General features: G+C 37.2%; 1 protein-coding gene across 1 annotated transcript in view; it reads left to right on the top strand.

The window, feature by feature from the left end:
• The window catches only part of pcxa (pyruvate carboxylase a), a 180,756-nt gene that overhangs the window by 20,166 nt on the left and 143,772 nt on the right, over window positions 1–16,818 (top strand). The window contains exon 8 of the mRNA XM_048167549.1: window positions 16,268–16,386. Coding sequence (XP_048023506.1) covers window positions 16,268–16,386 — 119 coding nt within the window. The remainder of the gene's footprint in view (window positions 1–16,267; window positions 16,387–16,818) is intronic.

Here is a 16,818-nt window from a genome sequence, read left to right on the forward strand (position 1 = left end):
TTTTAGTGACGTCATTAAAGAAGGAAGTAGAGGGATGTAGTCCAAACTGGCCGTTCGATGTAGGCGACTTCTGTTAAATAAAATATCTCGCTTGGCATTGAACTTTGAGCTTTAAAATTTTACAGATTTTATTTATACTCTAACAACAACATTACACACTAACTAAAGTTTGAAACATGGGATCACGAAGAACGGGACCTTTAAGTAGCTGGAATGAAGGTCAGCATTTTTAATCTGCCTTTATGTTATATATATATATATAATATATATGAGCGTGGCAGGTCATTTCACCAGCCAGGAACAGACCCGGAGAAGGTCTGTGAGAGTGATTTTGTGCCCCTTTGTGATGGCACCACAAGGCGCCGTTCACTTGCAGAACGCAAGTTTCTGGAGGGCGCATAATTCTGAAGTAGTGAGTTAAGGTATAGCGGTGCAGAGCCAGCAGTCGTTCTGTAGGCAAACACCAGAGCCTTGAATTGGATGCAAGCAGCTACTGGCAGCCAATGCAGACTGATGAAGAGAGGAGTGATGTGTGCTCTCTTCGGTTCGTTGAAGACCAGTCTTGCTGCAGCATTCTGGATCAGTTGTAGAGGCTTGACAGTGCATGCTGGAAGGCCAGCCAAGAGAGCATTACAATAGTCCAGTCTGGATAGAACAAGAGCTTGGACAAGAATTTGTGTGAAATGCTCCGATAGGAAAGCTCTAATCTTCCTGATGTTGTACAAGGCATCTGCAGTACCAGGCCATTGTCGCAACATGATCTGTGAAGCTTAAACAATCATCCATCACCACTCCAAGGTTCCTGGCTGTCCTGGAAGGAGTAATGGTTGACGACCCAAGTTGAATTGAACGGTTATGTTGAAGTGTTGGGTTGGCACTGACCACAAGCAGTTCCATTTTTGCAAGGTTGAGTTGAAGGTGGTGGTCCTTCATCCAGGCAGAAATGACCGTCAGGCAGGCTGCGATGCGACCAGCAACCGTCGGATCATCTGGTTGGAATGAGAGGTAGAGTTGTGTGTCATCAGCATAACAGTGATAGGAGAAACCATGATCCTGAATGACAGATCCTAGTGATGACATGTAGATGGAGAAGAGAAGTGGTCCAAGCACGGAGCAAGATGATGTGACTTGGACACCTCACCTCTCCAAGATACCCTGAAGGACCTACCTGAGAGGTAAGACTCGAACCACTGGAGTGCGGTTCCCGAGATGCCCTTCGACATGAGTGTTGACCTGTGTGAGATAAGTAGACAGTTAGTTGAACACAACTCTCTCAAGTGTCTTTGCAATGAAAGGAAGAATGGATACTGGTCTGTAGTTTTCTAAAAGTGCTGGATTCAGAGTGGGTTTTTTAAGCAGTTGGGTAATCCTAGCCTGCTTAAAAGCTGTGGGAAATGTACCAGTGTGAAGGGAAGAATTGATAATCTGAGTGAGTGCAGGTAGAATTGAGGAGGAGATGGCCTGAAGAAGATGAGTGGGGATAGGGTCTAGCGGACCGGTTGTAGGGTGATTGGAAAGGATGAGTTTTGGAACATCTGCCTCGGAGAGCATGGAGAAGGAGTGGAGAATTTCTGTGGTTTCCGTTAAGATGTTATTGTCAGTGTGTGGTGTAGAGAATTGGCCGCTGATGGTTGTTATTTTATGTGTGAAGAATGTGGCAAAGTCATCAGCTGTAAAAGCTGATGTGGGAGGGAGGGGAGGAGGGCAAAGAAGAGCAGAGAAGGTTTTGAAAAGTGTGCGGGAATCAGTTGAATTGTTAATTTTAGTGTGATAGTATGAGGTTTTAGCATTGGAGACATTAGTAGAGAAAGAAGAAAGGAGTGACTGATATAAGCTAAGGTCAGTAGCATCTTTAGATTTGCGCCACTTCCTCTCTGCAGCCCTGAGTCTAGACCGATGCTCACATCAGAGAGCCAGGGGGCAGAGGGGGTGGCGTGGGCTGGTCTGGTTAAAAGGGGGCAGAAGTCATCTAAGCAAGATGTTAGAGTGGTGCAAAGAAGGTCAGTAGCATTGTTAGTGTTTAGTGATGAGAACTGGTTAGGGTGAGGAAGTGTGGATGAGACCAAAGAGGATAGGTGGGATGGTGAGATGGAGTGTAGGTTTTGCCGAAAAGTAACATGTGGTGGAGTGTGTGTTGAGTTAGGGGTCAGGTTGAGTTTAAAAGTGATGAGAAAGTGGTCTGAGGTGTGTAGTGGAGTAACCAATGTATTGCCGGTGGAGCCACAACGTGTGTAGATGAGGTCCAATTGGTTACCTGATTTGTGGGTAGCTGAGGTAGCCACTCGCTTGAGATCAAATGAGGCAAGCAGAGTGTGGAAGTCAGCAGCCTGAGGTTTGTCTAGATGGATGTTGAAATCTCCAAGTACTAGCAGAGGAGTACCATCCTCAGGGAAGGATGAGAGTAACACATCTAACTCCTCCAAGAAGTTACCTAGCTGACCTGGGGGACGATAAAGAACTACAGCATGGATTTTAGCAGGGTAGGTGATGTTAATTGCATGTGATTCAATGAGCCATTGTCACAGAGAGATGGTAAAGGATTGAACTTCCATTCACTGGACATAAGCAAACCAGTACCACCACCCCTCCCAATCTGGCGTGAGGTGTGAGAGAAAGTGAAATTAGAGGAGAGGGTTGCTGGTGTGGCAGTGTCCTCTGGTTTGATCCATGTCTCAGTCAGAGCCATGAGATGGAGACCTGAATAAGTAGCAATAGCTGTAATGAAGTCTGCTTTGTTTACAGCAGATTGACAATTCCAGAGCCCAATAGAAATAGAAAATAATGTACTAGATGAAATAAAATATGCAGGTTGTTATGGTTGCTCTGCCTCCAACGCGTAGCACGCGATTTACGAGTGTTAGTAATAGTGGGAATTTGGAAGCACATATCTAAAACAGGTCAAAAGACAGACAGACAAGAACACACTGTATAAAGAGGAAGGAAAGAAGGAAAAAGAAAAGTGCAATACTCAAGTGCCTTGTCGGTGTCGTTGCTCAGTTTCATATATATATAAAATTGTTTAATTACACGATAATGTCATTAAAAACCGAATCGAGGCAAATTCTTAAAGTACTGTGATAGCAAAAAAAAGCTTGTTTTTAAAAGCGATTACAGCTGATAAGTGCACAGAATGGTTCATCATCAGACTCAACAGCACTGTGAACTCTGCTTTGATCTGAATCAATAAGTAAATGCATTAACGTTAACTAGGTAAGGTCAATTTATTTCGGAGCAAATGTGGGTGTCCTTATTGGTTATTACTTGCTCATTTGGGAGTACAGGCTGCCATATGACAGCATGCATCTGTAAAGATGCATTTTAGTTTTTTTATCCTCTGTTGCTAATCCAGTAAAAACATTTTAACACCTTTTTTGATTATTTCTGAATAATTCTGTTTAAAAGCATCCAAATAAACAGGACTTCCATATACCTATGTTAGAAAGGGCAAAGGCTTGTCTGATAATATGACAGATGGCATCAGTTGCTAAAATATTGATTATTAACATATATATGAGACAAAATTTTTCTTTTATAAAAGAAACTACAGACCCTTTTCGATATTTACACAGTATTTTGCTCCCGAGTCACACATTAATATAAGTAGGTTTCTCAGTCTGATTTCAGCGTGACATTTATACAAGTTGAAAACTCAAGTCAAACTGACAGTTAACTCAAAATCAAAAGAGTGATTTCATGACAGGCGCCTTTTGCTAGGTCTTTGATCAAATGCCAGTGAGGACACGCATATGTGTGATTTGTAGCAAGTCGTTTTTGGATAAAAATGTCTGCCAATTGTATAAATGTAAATGGAAACCCCCTGTTGTCCTCACATGTGTCCATCATCTCCAGTGTATTTACATTTGACGTTCTGAAGAGTTTTTTAATGACAGTGGAGGGCTGTATTTAAAAAGAGAGGGTTATTGACTGATTATTGACATGTGCCTTTGCAGATGAGCTGACCTCATGAGTGAAGGAATCATTCTGAACAGAAAGGAAAAAAGAGAGCATACTAAAGCCTGTTTTTATAAGAAAAGATTGATTACTTTCCGACTGAGTGAAGGTTGAATTAATTTCTCTGGTATTAAAGAAAAGAATTGCTTGAACTGTTCAAATTCTGTGCTTGTCGTTTAATGCACACTTGCAATTTTATTCATAATAAAGGCAGAGTTCACATAAAAAAAATAAATACATTTTTTCCACCAAACCTGTAATGTCGTTCTAAACTTGTATGACTTTCTTTCTTCTGCTGTTCCACATTGAATGTCAATTAGGCCCAATCTGTTTTAGATCCTAATGTTTTTCAGAACAAGAAGAAAGAGTCATAAATGACATGAGGGAACGTAAATGGTGACAATTTTTATTTTTGGGTGAACTATCCCTTTAAGAGCCAAGGGAAGACTGGAAATGATGGAGAAAATGGAGCAAATAGGGGCTTCTAGGAACTAGCTACTAGGATAAGGGGCTTTCGCACATGAGGAACCTTTTCATAGTTCCTAGAAATATTGGTTGAAGTACCCGGATTTTGCCATGTTCGCACCGCAGGAACCAGGAACGATTTTAGTTCTTCGAACTCCTTTTGGGGGAACTAAATTAGCTTCTACTTCCGAGTAGGGTCTAAACCAGCACTATATGAACTATCAGTGACGTAAGTGAACGTTGTTTGGTCAAACGCATGTCAAACACATGTACCCAGCATTTTTAAAAAGCTGCATAAATATATTTATTTCACGAACATGGAAAACAGTGATAACAGCATTTACCTGTTGTCTGCAGGGTGTTTTTCTCCGCACGGATGATATGTAATACTGAATGTTGTCATAGGAGATTTTGTTTCTCTTTGCTCTTTCAGTCGTGTAAATTATGCGTTTACATTCCATCTCTGTTATCACGAAACCCATGACACACAACAAACACAGCTCCAATCACACCGCTAACGGCCGCTTTAGAGTTCCTATTCCTGGTGCAAATGCAACCAGGAACATGACCCTGGGGAGAAATTAGTTCTCGGGGAACAATGTTGTAAGGCAGATTTGAACTTGCAACGCCCATTTTAGCAGCATGGCTCAACGTGTTGTAGCATTTGCTTGATTTCACAAGTGGTTTCAGAACTCCGCTTCACACTGGAATGTAATTCATTTCATGGTTCGTAGCAGTTTTTGAATTTCTGTTGACTTGTTTGTGTGAGTGTGTGTAATCATGTCCACGCACAGATACACCACGTCCCACTATGTGCGCCATTGCACACCTGCCTCGCACAGTTTGTGTCAGTCTGATGAATCACAAACATGACATTTCTTGAGTAGTATTAATATGGCTTTTGACTATTCATGAAAGTTCTAGCACATGGTGGATTTTTCCTAGTAATGTTGAAGACATTTACATTTTGCAGGCAATTTTAGATATAGCGTTCCTGAATACACATGCATGATTACGTTCGGAGAAGCTGGAATCAGCTGCCACGTTGAAAAGATTAATTCAGCGTATTATCAGTGTAGAGTTCCTTTTGAATTCCTCTTCGGAATTCAACAGACACACGTACAGATAAAATACAGCACCGATCACCCGTCTTTCACCCCTTCTGGACTCTTTGCTGTCAGTTGTTTAGTGTTCTGCAGAATATGAATGCATTAGCATTTATGTGCGTGTGTGCGCGAGCGAGTCAGCGAGAGAGATATGGAGTATTGTTTGTGTAAGTGTGAAGTGAGGGAACTTGGTGAAGAAGGAAAGCGAGAGATAAAAAGAGAGAGAGCTAAAATCTCTCCTCCATCTGTTCTATCATATGGACAAGGGAAATGGAGAAGATGGCCAGGCTTTCAGATTTCTCAGAGCAAGCATTAAAACCTCATTTGAGCATTTGACATGTTCCCTTAGACGCTTGAAGCTCCCCTCAATCTCATTTTCTACTGCTGAGTACAGCTTTTCTTTTAAGAGCAGCGGGATGTATCTCTCTGTTCTCTCACCGATGGCTCTGTCTTTAATGTCAAAGAAAATTCTCCCTGGCTCTTTTAATTGTCTAATTCCATTTTTGAAGCGTGGCAGAAGTTTCACTCGACTCTGTAAGAACGAAATGGCCTATCACCATCATGTTTAATCATTAGGACTGTATGTCACAGAAATGGAAATGTCATGTGTGATAATGTTTCCCCTTCTTCATGTTGGGGCAAACATGACTTGAACTGACATTTAGCAGATGTTCAACAAGGTTTCCAGCACTAGCCATAAGAAAATTAACTGGGTCATTCTTATGAGATGCGTGACTTTTCTGGTTAGATAAGGTATAATTCTCTTAAGTTTTTGGGATAATTTTAAACATTCAGTGATACAAGTTGTATTCTTTAAGTGTTGATGAATTAAGCTAAATTTGTACTTTTGTTTTCCATAAATTTTTGGTATATTTTACCAGTTTATTATGCTCAAGGTCATGGAATTTTCAAAGCATGTTTCAAGAATTTAGTTCTGATGTTTACAGATACTGACTCCTGGTAACATGTTGACAGAGTTGACATTTTAAGATTGTGACCTGTACTCCCAAAAATAATAGATAAAAGGATGAAAATTAGTGGCGTTTACTTTCTGAAAGGACAATAATGCCATTATGACAGAGTATATATTTATGTAACCTATTTTTGGAATAGTTTATTTTTAAAAGGACAGAAATATCAGGCAATAGTGGTATGTTATTTTCACTTAGTTAAAATAGAAACAAAAACTGTTTTCTTTGCATTTAGTGTAAATAGTAGTTAAATGCAAATGTAAATGGTTGTTGGATAATATTTATACTTAGTGTAAATAGTGGCAGATACTATTTGTGCCTCAGTGTATTGTAGTACGTGCAATAGTAACATTCAGTGTAAAAGATTATATTTATTAAAATCATAAATAGATGCTACCTTATTGCTACCTTACTTGTCCCTGTCCCTAAAGCTTTTCCCCCTACACCTAACCCTACCCGTTAAACCCTAACCCCCACACTTTATTCCCACTATTAAATATGCATTTGCTGCTTATTGAATATTTTCTTAATTTTTAGTTCGCTTAGGGAGAAAAAGGCTGTATTCGAACTCTGTTTGGTCACGTCAAAAGCTAATGCCACTGCTCCGGTGGGATTTCTTTTGTAATTTTGTCTGGCTCAATTAGACAATGGTGGGCAGAGTTGGTGTAAATAGCATCTGCCAACAAGGTGGGCTATTTGCACTATGTGTAAATAGACAGTCCGGAAATATTATGGTAACAGGGTTGATGCATAATAATGTTTCCCTTTCTTCATGTTGGGGCAAACATGACTTGAACTGACATTTAGCAGACGTTCAACAAGGTTTCCAGCACTAGCCATAAGAATATGAACTTGGTCATTTTATGAGACAGCTGATATTTCTGCTTTAATAAGGTATCATTTTAAATATTCAGTTGTATGCATTAAATAGACAATATGTGTGATTTTTGGATTGAAATATCCAAAACCACTAGAACAGTTATATATTTTGTTGACTTTTTTACTTATATTATCCCAGATGTTTCTATGATTGTTTAAATCCAGAGAAATAAGCCATTTTAAAGCTGTTGTCTGTAAATTTGTTTGGTTAAAAATGATCCAAAATCAATTTTTGAGCAAGTACACAACCAGCCAGTGTTCAAAACTATCTCCTTACCTTAGCCCGATTCACAACGGTAAGTTATGGTTTATAATTCAGGTGGTACTGGTGGGTTTCTGCGGGAAAATCGAGCTTGCCGCCATTCGTCTTTGCGTTCTTGCGTCACATCTGTAAACAGAAAGGAGGAGTTCAAGCTAGTAGGCTACATCGCATGTGAGGTGGATCATTTATAGCCTTTTCTCACAGCAGCTGCAATAATTAAACTTATCATTTGGATGGCGGATTGTATGGTATGACAAATTAACGTTAGAGATTAGACTGTACGGAAATTGAAATCTACAGGTAACGCTAATACACACTAAATACACATAGTCACACAATGCTGATGTTGTTAGCATTAACAATTTGAGAACAAAGTGTAACAATAACAATAATTTGCACGGTTTGATGTGATCTGAGCTAAGTGAGAACAAAAGCGACAGACATGTTACGTACTTGTTTAGATGACATTTTCTGATGAAAATTCTTATTTTGGTCATACTTCTAGACATAGAATCTGTGATTCCGAAGTACAGTATCCACACCGGTGTGGTGACTGACAGCAAACATTAGGTTCATTCGCGCTGAGGAGCCATGCTGAGGCACAACCCACGTAAAGATGATTATTCCGCAAACAACTGCAATTGCAGGTTTCAAACAAAGATGGCGACAGAGGCAGAAGTTACCGACTGCAGCTTTAACTAGTGTCCCATTCCTTGTCATTGCGTCAGCTATCTGTGACATCATACCTGCGTTACCCTTGATTTTTTTTTTTTTTTTGTAGAAACGACTTCTTTTGTAATTATGTCTGGCTCAATTAGACAATGGTGGGCAAAGTTAAGGCCTTTGCACACTGAGTCTTAACATTTCGTATGCTTTTTTTCGTAATCGTGATCCTAAAAATTTGTCATGCACAGAGAACTTGCACACCGAGTCCGATGCATATTAATGAATCCATTAGGAAAAAATTTGCAAAACAATACAAAATGGAGTCTTCAAGCAATCAAGTATGATTTAGTTGTCCTCTCTTCTAAAAAAAGAGGAAATATTGGGTCCATCCAATCCCAAGATTGTGTAGAGAGAGAAGGAGATTTCCACCTCATCAAGGAGCTGAGTGATTATCGTTTTGAGCGTTTCAAAGTTTACTTCAGGATGTCAGTGGCTCAGTTTGATGCTTTGCTAGTGATACTGGCACAATCTGTCTTTATATTCTGTCTCTTTGTATTCCGCACTTTGTTTGTCATACAGTGCTGCTGCTTTGTGCAGTAGACGATGTGGATCAACTTGTCAGATGGCATGCTGGATATTGGCGTTTGGGTTGATGCATGACTTAGGGACAGAAGTCTTTTTTTAATGATATAACATGGCCAACTAATATAGAGAATTAAAACATAATGTTAGAATTTATTTAAATATATACTATATATATTAACCTTATGTTATAGAGATATTTTATCCATGTACTTGTTAATAAAATGTGGCATTGTTCTCTCTGACCTTCAGATCTTTCGCAATTTCATGCTCAGTTTTTTTGTTCTCCTGTACTGGATGTCTTTCTTTTTGTCCCTGTCTGTTCTCCGAGGGCTTAAAGCAATGTTTGCCGGCACAGATTTCCTCTCAATAATCAATTTAATTTTTCCGTTCAGTTCTCCATGCTGATACCATGATGTTTAGCCTTGTAATTTGTCCTTTTTGTCAAACCCCTATTAAATTGATAACCGTGTTGTCATGGAAGAAGGAATATCTGAGAAGACTCTCTCTACCAATTATGTTGCACACATTTTATTGACCTTGTTCTTCATGGGGCTGCTGCTTAAATTGTTGTGGTCACTGTTACAGCTTTTTTATGCGTTTGGTCAGACATCAGGATGGGGAATTAAATGGTATTAACATGATAGAAACATCTCTCCTGTTTTAACGTCTTTTTTTTTTCTTTTCTTTTTTTGTTTTATGGCAGCTGTTGCCATGGAGACAGCTGCTCTACCCACAGTGCCTGAAGCACAGGTTGGGGATCACAGCCTTGATGTGGTTTCAGACCCACAGTCAACACTCACTGTTAAAAACGCTGTTTGCATGTGTTTGAGGCAAGCTGAGGTTGATTGAGAACAAAGCATCTTCGCTGCTAATCATCAGTAAAAGACGAGGGTATTTACATAACGCTGTTTAACTTCAGTGATTGTATAAGTATAATTCTTCTCTGCTTGTCAGAATCTCTGTTTCTCATTCTCACTACCGTCTCTGTCTTGTTCATGCAAGGATATAACTGAATATACAATTTACATACAATTGTTTATTACAATCTCGTATTATTTTCTTTCTTTTTTTCTTAAAAAGAGATTTTAAGCCGTTTTGAATATGAGGAAAATAGATTTGATGCTATGATTTGATAAGTGATTTAGGCTGTGAACCTGTGAAAAGCACTGTTAAAGTAGTCCATGTGACTCATATGACCCATATTCCAAGTCTTATGAAGTCATATGCCTTTGAGTGAGAAACGGACTGAAAATTCATTATTCACTGACAATCTTCTCCTTCACACCTCTTAAAAAATGTTTGCACCAGGTTTTACATAGATGCGAAACACCATTGTTTGTCTCATTCACGTGACCAACTGTGAATGAATTTACATAACTGAGAGTTTAATATCTACACCAGAGGAGACATAATCAGTAAACAACGACACATTTTTCAGACTGTTCCTCACACGAACCTATCAAATGACTTCAGAAGACATCAGCATAGCCACACTAGCAGTAAGCGCTGCTTTTATGAAATTTTAATGCTGCTTTTTGTCATTTTTGGAGCCTGGAAGTATAAAATCACAATCCACTTTCCTTGACTTAGAGAAACGTTCTGCCTAAGATCTCTATTCGTGTTTCATGACAAAAAAATAATATGTGGTTAGAATGACATTTGATGGTTTAATAGGTATCTATATGTATAAAAACTGTCTATATGTAAAACAAATGTCTTCAACATTACTATATAACAATATTATTACAATTTAAAACAACTGGTTTCTGTTTTAATTTATTCCTGTGATGGCTGCTGAAAATTCAGCTTTGTCGTTACTCCAGTCTTCAGTGTCACACGATCCTTCAGAAATCATTGTAATATGCTGATTTGCTGCTTAAAGGTGCCCTCGAATTAAAAATTGAATTTATCTTGGCATAGTTAAATAACAAGAGTTCAGTACATGGAAAAGACATACAGTGAGTCTCAAACTCCATTGTTTCCTCCTCCTTATATAAATCTCATTTGTTTAAAAGACCTCCGAAGAACAGGCGAATCTCAACATAACACCGACTGTTGCGTAACAGTCGGGGTGTACGCCCCCAATATTTGCATATGCCAGCCCACGTTTCCAACATTATAAAAGGCATTAGACAAGGGCAGCCAGTATTAACGTCTGGATGTGCACAACCAAATCATCAGACTAGGTAAGCAAGCAAGGACAATAGCGAAAAATGGCAGATGGAGCAATAATAACTGACATAATCCATGATAGCATGATATTTTTACTGATATTTGTAAACTGCCTTTCTAAATGTTTCGTTAGCATGTGGCTAATGTACTGTTAAATGTGGTTAAAGTTACCATCGGTTATTACTGTATTCATGGAGACAAGAAAGCCGTCGCTATTTTCATTTTTAAACACTTGCAGTCTGTATAATGCATAAACACAACTTCATTGTTTATAAATCTCTCCAGCAGTGTAGCATTACCCGTTAGCCACGGAGCACTATCAAACTCATTCAAAATCAGAAGTAAACAATATAACAGTATACAATACTCACATAATCCGCCGCATGCATGCCGCATGCATGACGAACACTTTGTAAAGATCAATTTTGAGGGTTATATTAGCTGTGTAAACTTTGTTAAGGCACTGTTCAAGGCAAGCGCGAGCTCTGTGGGCGGAGAGCACGGGATTTAAAGGGGCCGCAGCATAAATCGGTGCGTTTATAATGATGCCCCAAAATAGGCAGTTCAAAAAATTAATAAAAAAATCTATGGGGTATTTTGAGCTGAAACTTCACAGACACATTCAGGGGACACCTTAGACTTATATTACATCTTTTAAAAACATAATCTAGGGCACCTTTAAGAAACATTTCTTATCAATATTGAAAACAGTTGTGCTGCTTAATATTTTTATGGTTTATCTGCTGTTTATAAACCCATATTATTTTCCACTAGAGTTTACAAAAGAACTGACTTCGGTACCTATTCAGTAGTGAAATTTTAAAAATGGGATGCTTTGAGCACTGTTGAGCAGATTCGTAAACCACCTCTGATTGGCCATTGTGTTCATGGGCTCATCAGATATGTCTGTGATTGGCTTCAATGATCAATGCTGTAAAAACATTGTAAATAATCCTCAATGAAGCTCTTCACCGAGCGCTTACACAGATACACAAGGGAGCTTTTGAAAGCAGGCGTCTATTGTGGACCAGTCCGCTGATAGACGGCTGCTTCCAAACACTTCCGCTTTCAGAACGCTTTCAAATTCAAACACTTCTGTGTGCTTTCAAATGCTGCCGTGCGTTGGTCATTGTAGCTAATCACAGACATATCTGATGAGCACGTCAACAAAATGGCCAAATCTGCTCAACAGCACTCAAAGCGTCACATTTTTAAAATTTACCGAACTCTATTTTCCACTAATTTTTATTTAAATTGGGACATTTCCCCCTGAATGTTGGTTACATTCAGGGTCTGCCTAGCCCTCTTTCTGTTTCTCTCTCCTTTCAGTCATAATTCCATATTTTGACTCTTACATGAGAACCGACCCAAAAAGTCCCTCCGTCTTTGACCTCTCCTGTCTTTTGTTGTAGCCTGTCGGCAGACCCTATTTATGCTATGGATATTGTGAAGTAATTAGAAATTGTATCAGGCTGTGAAACTCATAATTACTCATCTCTCTCCCTCCTTCTTTCTCACCCTCTTTAGTCCTCTCGGTGGAATGCCATCTGTCCTCCTCTCTTGCTCTCCTTCCTTTCCTCCTCTCATTTTGCCCATTTAATTACCTGTCTGTACCTTTCTTCTCGTGGGCACTGTGCGCTGTCTTGTTTATTTTAATCTCTTTCATTGTGACGGTCTAATAGTTTTAATCTGCTCACCGTATTTCAGTGTGTCTGAGTGTGACAAAGTGCTGAGAATGGTAGATGATCTCAAGTCTGAGTGAACAGCCTTCATGTCTTCTCGCGGTCTCACAGGGCTTGCGAGATTTTCGAGAGGGTGTGAGTATGAATATCAGCCAGGAATTTGAAGGGTTGGTTGTTTGATCTCAGTGTGTGTTGGCAGCCATTTATCAAGGATGCTTTACTCTCCAAATGCTATATGTCTGTGTATGCGTGTATGTGTGAGAAGCAGTGTGTATCCAAATTTGGCAGCTGAGACAGGCCTAAGGACGAATTGGATTGCACTTCTGCGAAATTTGGGGACAGGATTATGGAACCGCCTATTGGGCTTTATGTGGTGTGTGTCAAGATGTGGCCTAGTAAGAGGCAACCTGCTGTCTTGGTGCCTTTCTAATAATCTGCCGTTACAAGAATTTACCATAATTTGCACTAAAATATTATTATTTTTGCTGCAATAAAACTGGTAACATGGTATTAGACACAATTGTCATAAATTAAATAAAATCTAATAAATTTGCATAAGATCCCATAATGATTAACCATGATTTTATATAAGTAAGAATATTTGTAGTGTCACATTTGGTGTCCCATTACTTTAAAGACACAAATCCAGTTTCCTTTGGAGAGAGTATTATTAGATGAACTATTATCTGACAAAAATCAATATGGAAGTAGTTACATATTTATATGCTTAATAAAAATACCCTGCAGTTGTACTTTTGGTTCTAAACTGGTATATTTAAAGTCTGCTAGACTGGAACAATTAATTTTGTACTTAATGCACTTTAACTGTGCGGAGGTGGTGACAAGGTCCACTAAAAATATACTTAAGTGTATTTGATTGTGCTAAAGTGAAACTTTTGTAAGTATACTTTAGCTACACTTTAAATATCTTGCATTTAAAGACTGTTATTATACAAACATGATACAATCCTTTATTAATAGTCATATTAAAACACTTTTTAGAAATACTCCGGTAACACTTTTTTATGAAGTCCATTCTTATAATGAATTATAGCTCCATTTATACTTATTTATAAGCAAGTATTACCATTTTATAAACATATTTATAAAGACTCATTAAGACCTATACCACATTATAAGAACAGTTATAGTTACATTTTTATTATTTTTTATAATTACTTAAGTCATGCATTTTCCTTTTCAATGCACATGATCATTATTATTATTATTATATTATTATAATAATGAAATGGAAATGGAAAATTCTCTTTTTTAATGTTACTAGCAAAACACTGCAACAATATTTTTAAAGTATAATTCCAAACTGCTATAAGTAATATCATGCATATGGCTGAGGAGATATAGATTTTAACAAATCAAAATTAAAATTCATGACCTCTAATGCAAACATTAGCCATTAAAAACATAATAACTAATTGGTACAGCAAACAAATGTCTCTGTCTGGAACTATTTTATATATGATAATTTATAGATCAGTGTATAATGGATTATGAGCATTTGCACATTGAAAAAGCAAATGCATGGCTTATAAATAATTATAAAATGTACTGTTCTTAATAATGCAGTATAGGTCTTAATAAGTTTTTATAAATACATTTATAGAATAGTAATACTTACTTATAAATAAGTATTAATGGGCCTATAAATCTTTATAAGCATGGTCTTCATAGAAAGTGTTATCAATACTCCAAATAAAGTTTAATTATAATTTTATAAAAGTAAGTCTCAAGTGATATTTTAATAAACATGTTAATGGATTTGAAGTATACTTAGTATGAAATAAATGTATTTTAAATAGATTTTGGTATAGGCCTACCAGGGTTTTTCGTGCATTGAAAATATTTTTGCGGCCAATAAAAAGATTTATTTGATAATTTAATGTGACGATACCTGCCGTTCTGCAGTCCTGGTACCCGCTGATAGCTGGCTGCTATAAAACACTCCCATGAGCGTTTGTGTTAGCGCTCTGTGAAGAGCGTCGAAGGTTTCTATTTACAACATGTTTTTAAAGCATTTAGCTTTGTAGCCAATCACAGACATATCTGTGCTCAAAATGGCATAGTTTTTGTTCAGCGCAAGTTCTGCATGTTTGCGAGACCTTTCATTGTAACCAACAAAGTATAAACTAGGGTTGTAACGGTATGAGATTTCCACGGTATGATAACCGTCTGAGTAAATATCACGGTTTCATGGTATACGGTATTAAACAATCAATTTTTATTTATATCATCAATTAAAATGACCAATAAATGAATTAAAATGTTTGTTTTCTCTATTCAGATTTCAATAATCAAAAACAATCAAATACATTTAATAAATTATTATGGATTAGAAATTGAACAACTTTTATTAATAATTAAAATTCAGAAATTCTGCTTTGACTTAATTCTTCTGGCTTTTATTTTTTTAATACAAATATTACCAAAAATGATGGAAATGAAATTAACTTTTTTTATAATTATTTTGAGAAGTACATTCTATTTAACAATCATAATACATTTGTCAATTTCTTCGAGTTAAAAAGCGGTCTTTTATTTTGACGGGATGTAGTGAAGAGCTTTGAGTTTCAGTGTATTTGACAATGGTTTTTCTCAAATAAAATGATGAAATGCTCATTAAGCGCTATCTCAGAGCAACCGTGGATATGTTTGTGTTCATGTCCTCTGATAACGAGACGGCAAACACTTAAAAAAACAATAAGAGCGCCGCGCATACTTAAGTATGTAGTACACGAAACAGCGCAGCTCATTCACACAGGCAGACACGTAAAACAGACAGATATATTTATACAGCAGTCTGTTTGCGTTTAACATTCAAAGACCCCGCCTAGACCATGTCGCGATCTGATTTATTGTACAGCTCTGCTTTCGTTTTATTCATCAGTCCAGCAAATCGCGCGTTTTTACCTAACATCGCTGCGTTATACTGTACATTCCATTTTCATGACTGGATTCCGGGATTCACTCAGTGTTTTTTTTTTTTTTTTTTTTTTTCATATAAATCTACAGATTTTTAAATATTAAATTGGTTTTAAGCACTTTGTTTTATGATCTGTCCTGACAATTATTTTTTCCTGACAGTGATTATATTTTAAGGAAAAATAGGAAAAGTTAATATTACAAACTGTTTCTTTGCATTTATTTTGGTTTTAATGTCAGTGCTGGGCTCGCAGTTCACATGGGTAGGGTACTTTGTACTGTGAGTGGATGGCCGTGTTCGTCTGCCACCACCAAAGACCATTTTTGACCTAGAAACAAAAACGTGTACACTATTTGTGGATTTTGCCCAGTACCTGTGTGGTTTGGAGGAATGTTTTTAAGGGACACACATATCTAATTAGCTGTTTCAAAGACTATGTGCTACAACACTAGGGCATCACACCATTTACCGTACTATATGTGTGTGTGTATAATATAATATAATATAATATAATATAATATAATATAATATAATATAATATAATATAATATATAATTTAGCTCAAAACGTTTTCTCTCTTTCTTCAGGTCGGTTATGAGAACGCAGGCACAGTGGAGTTCCTGGTGGATAAACATGGTAAACATTACTTCATCGAGGTCAACTCCCGTCTGCAGGTGGAGCACACAGTTACTGAGGAGATCACAGAGTAAGTGTTTTATCTGTCTCTTGTCTCTGTCTGGCTACACATCAGTAAGACATCTCTGAGCCTCACACATATATATATATATATATATATATATATATATATATATATATATATATATATATATATATATATATATATATATATATATATGTCTAACAGATAATATACAGTCAAACCAAAATTTATTCAGACACCTTGAACATTTCATTCATTATTACAGTTTATTCACTATAGTTTAAAAAAATGGTAATAAAATATGACAAGATCTCAGAGTTGAACTGTGTCAGAAAAAATCAATTTTAATTATGTTGGATAACACTTAAGCAAAACATGGTCAGGTCAAAGTGTAAATAATTTTTGGTCCCAAATTTTTATCAATTTTACTGGTAGTCCACTGTATGAAGAATTGTTGGGTATAATATGTCACAGTTT

The sequence above is a fragment of the Megalobrama amblycephala genome, linkage group LG18 (assembly GCF_018812025.1).
Source record: "Megalobrama amblycephala isolate DHTTF-2021 linkage group LG18, ASM1881202v1, whole genome shotgun sequence".
Classification (NCBI taxonomy): domain Eukaryota; kingdom Metazoa; phylum Chordata; class Actinopteri; order Cypriniformes; family Xenocyprididae; genus Megalobrama; species Megalobrama amblycephala.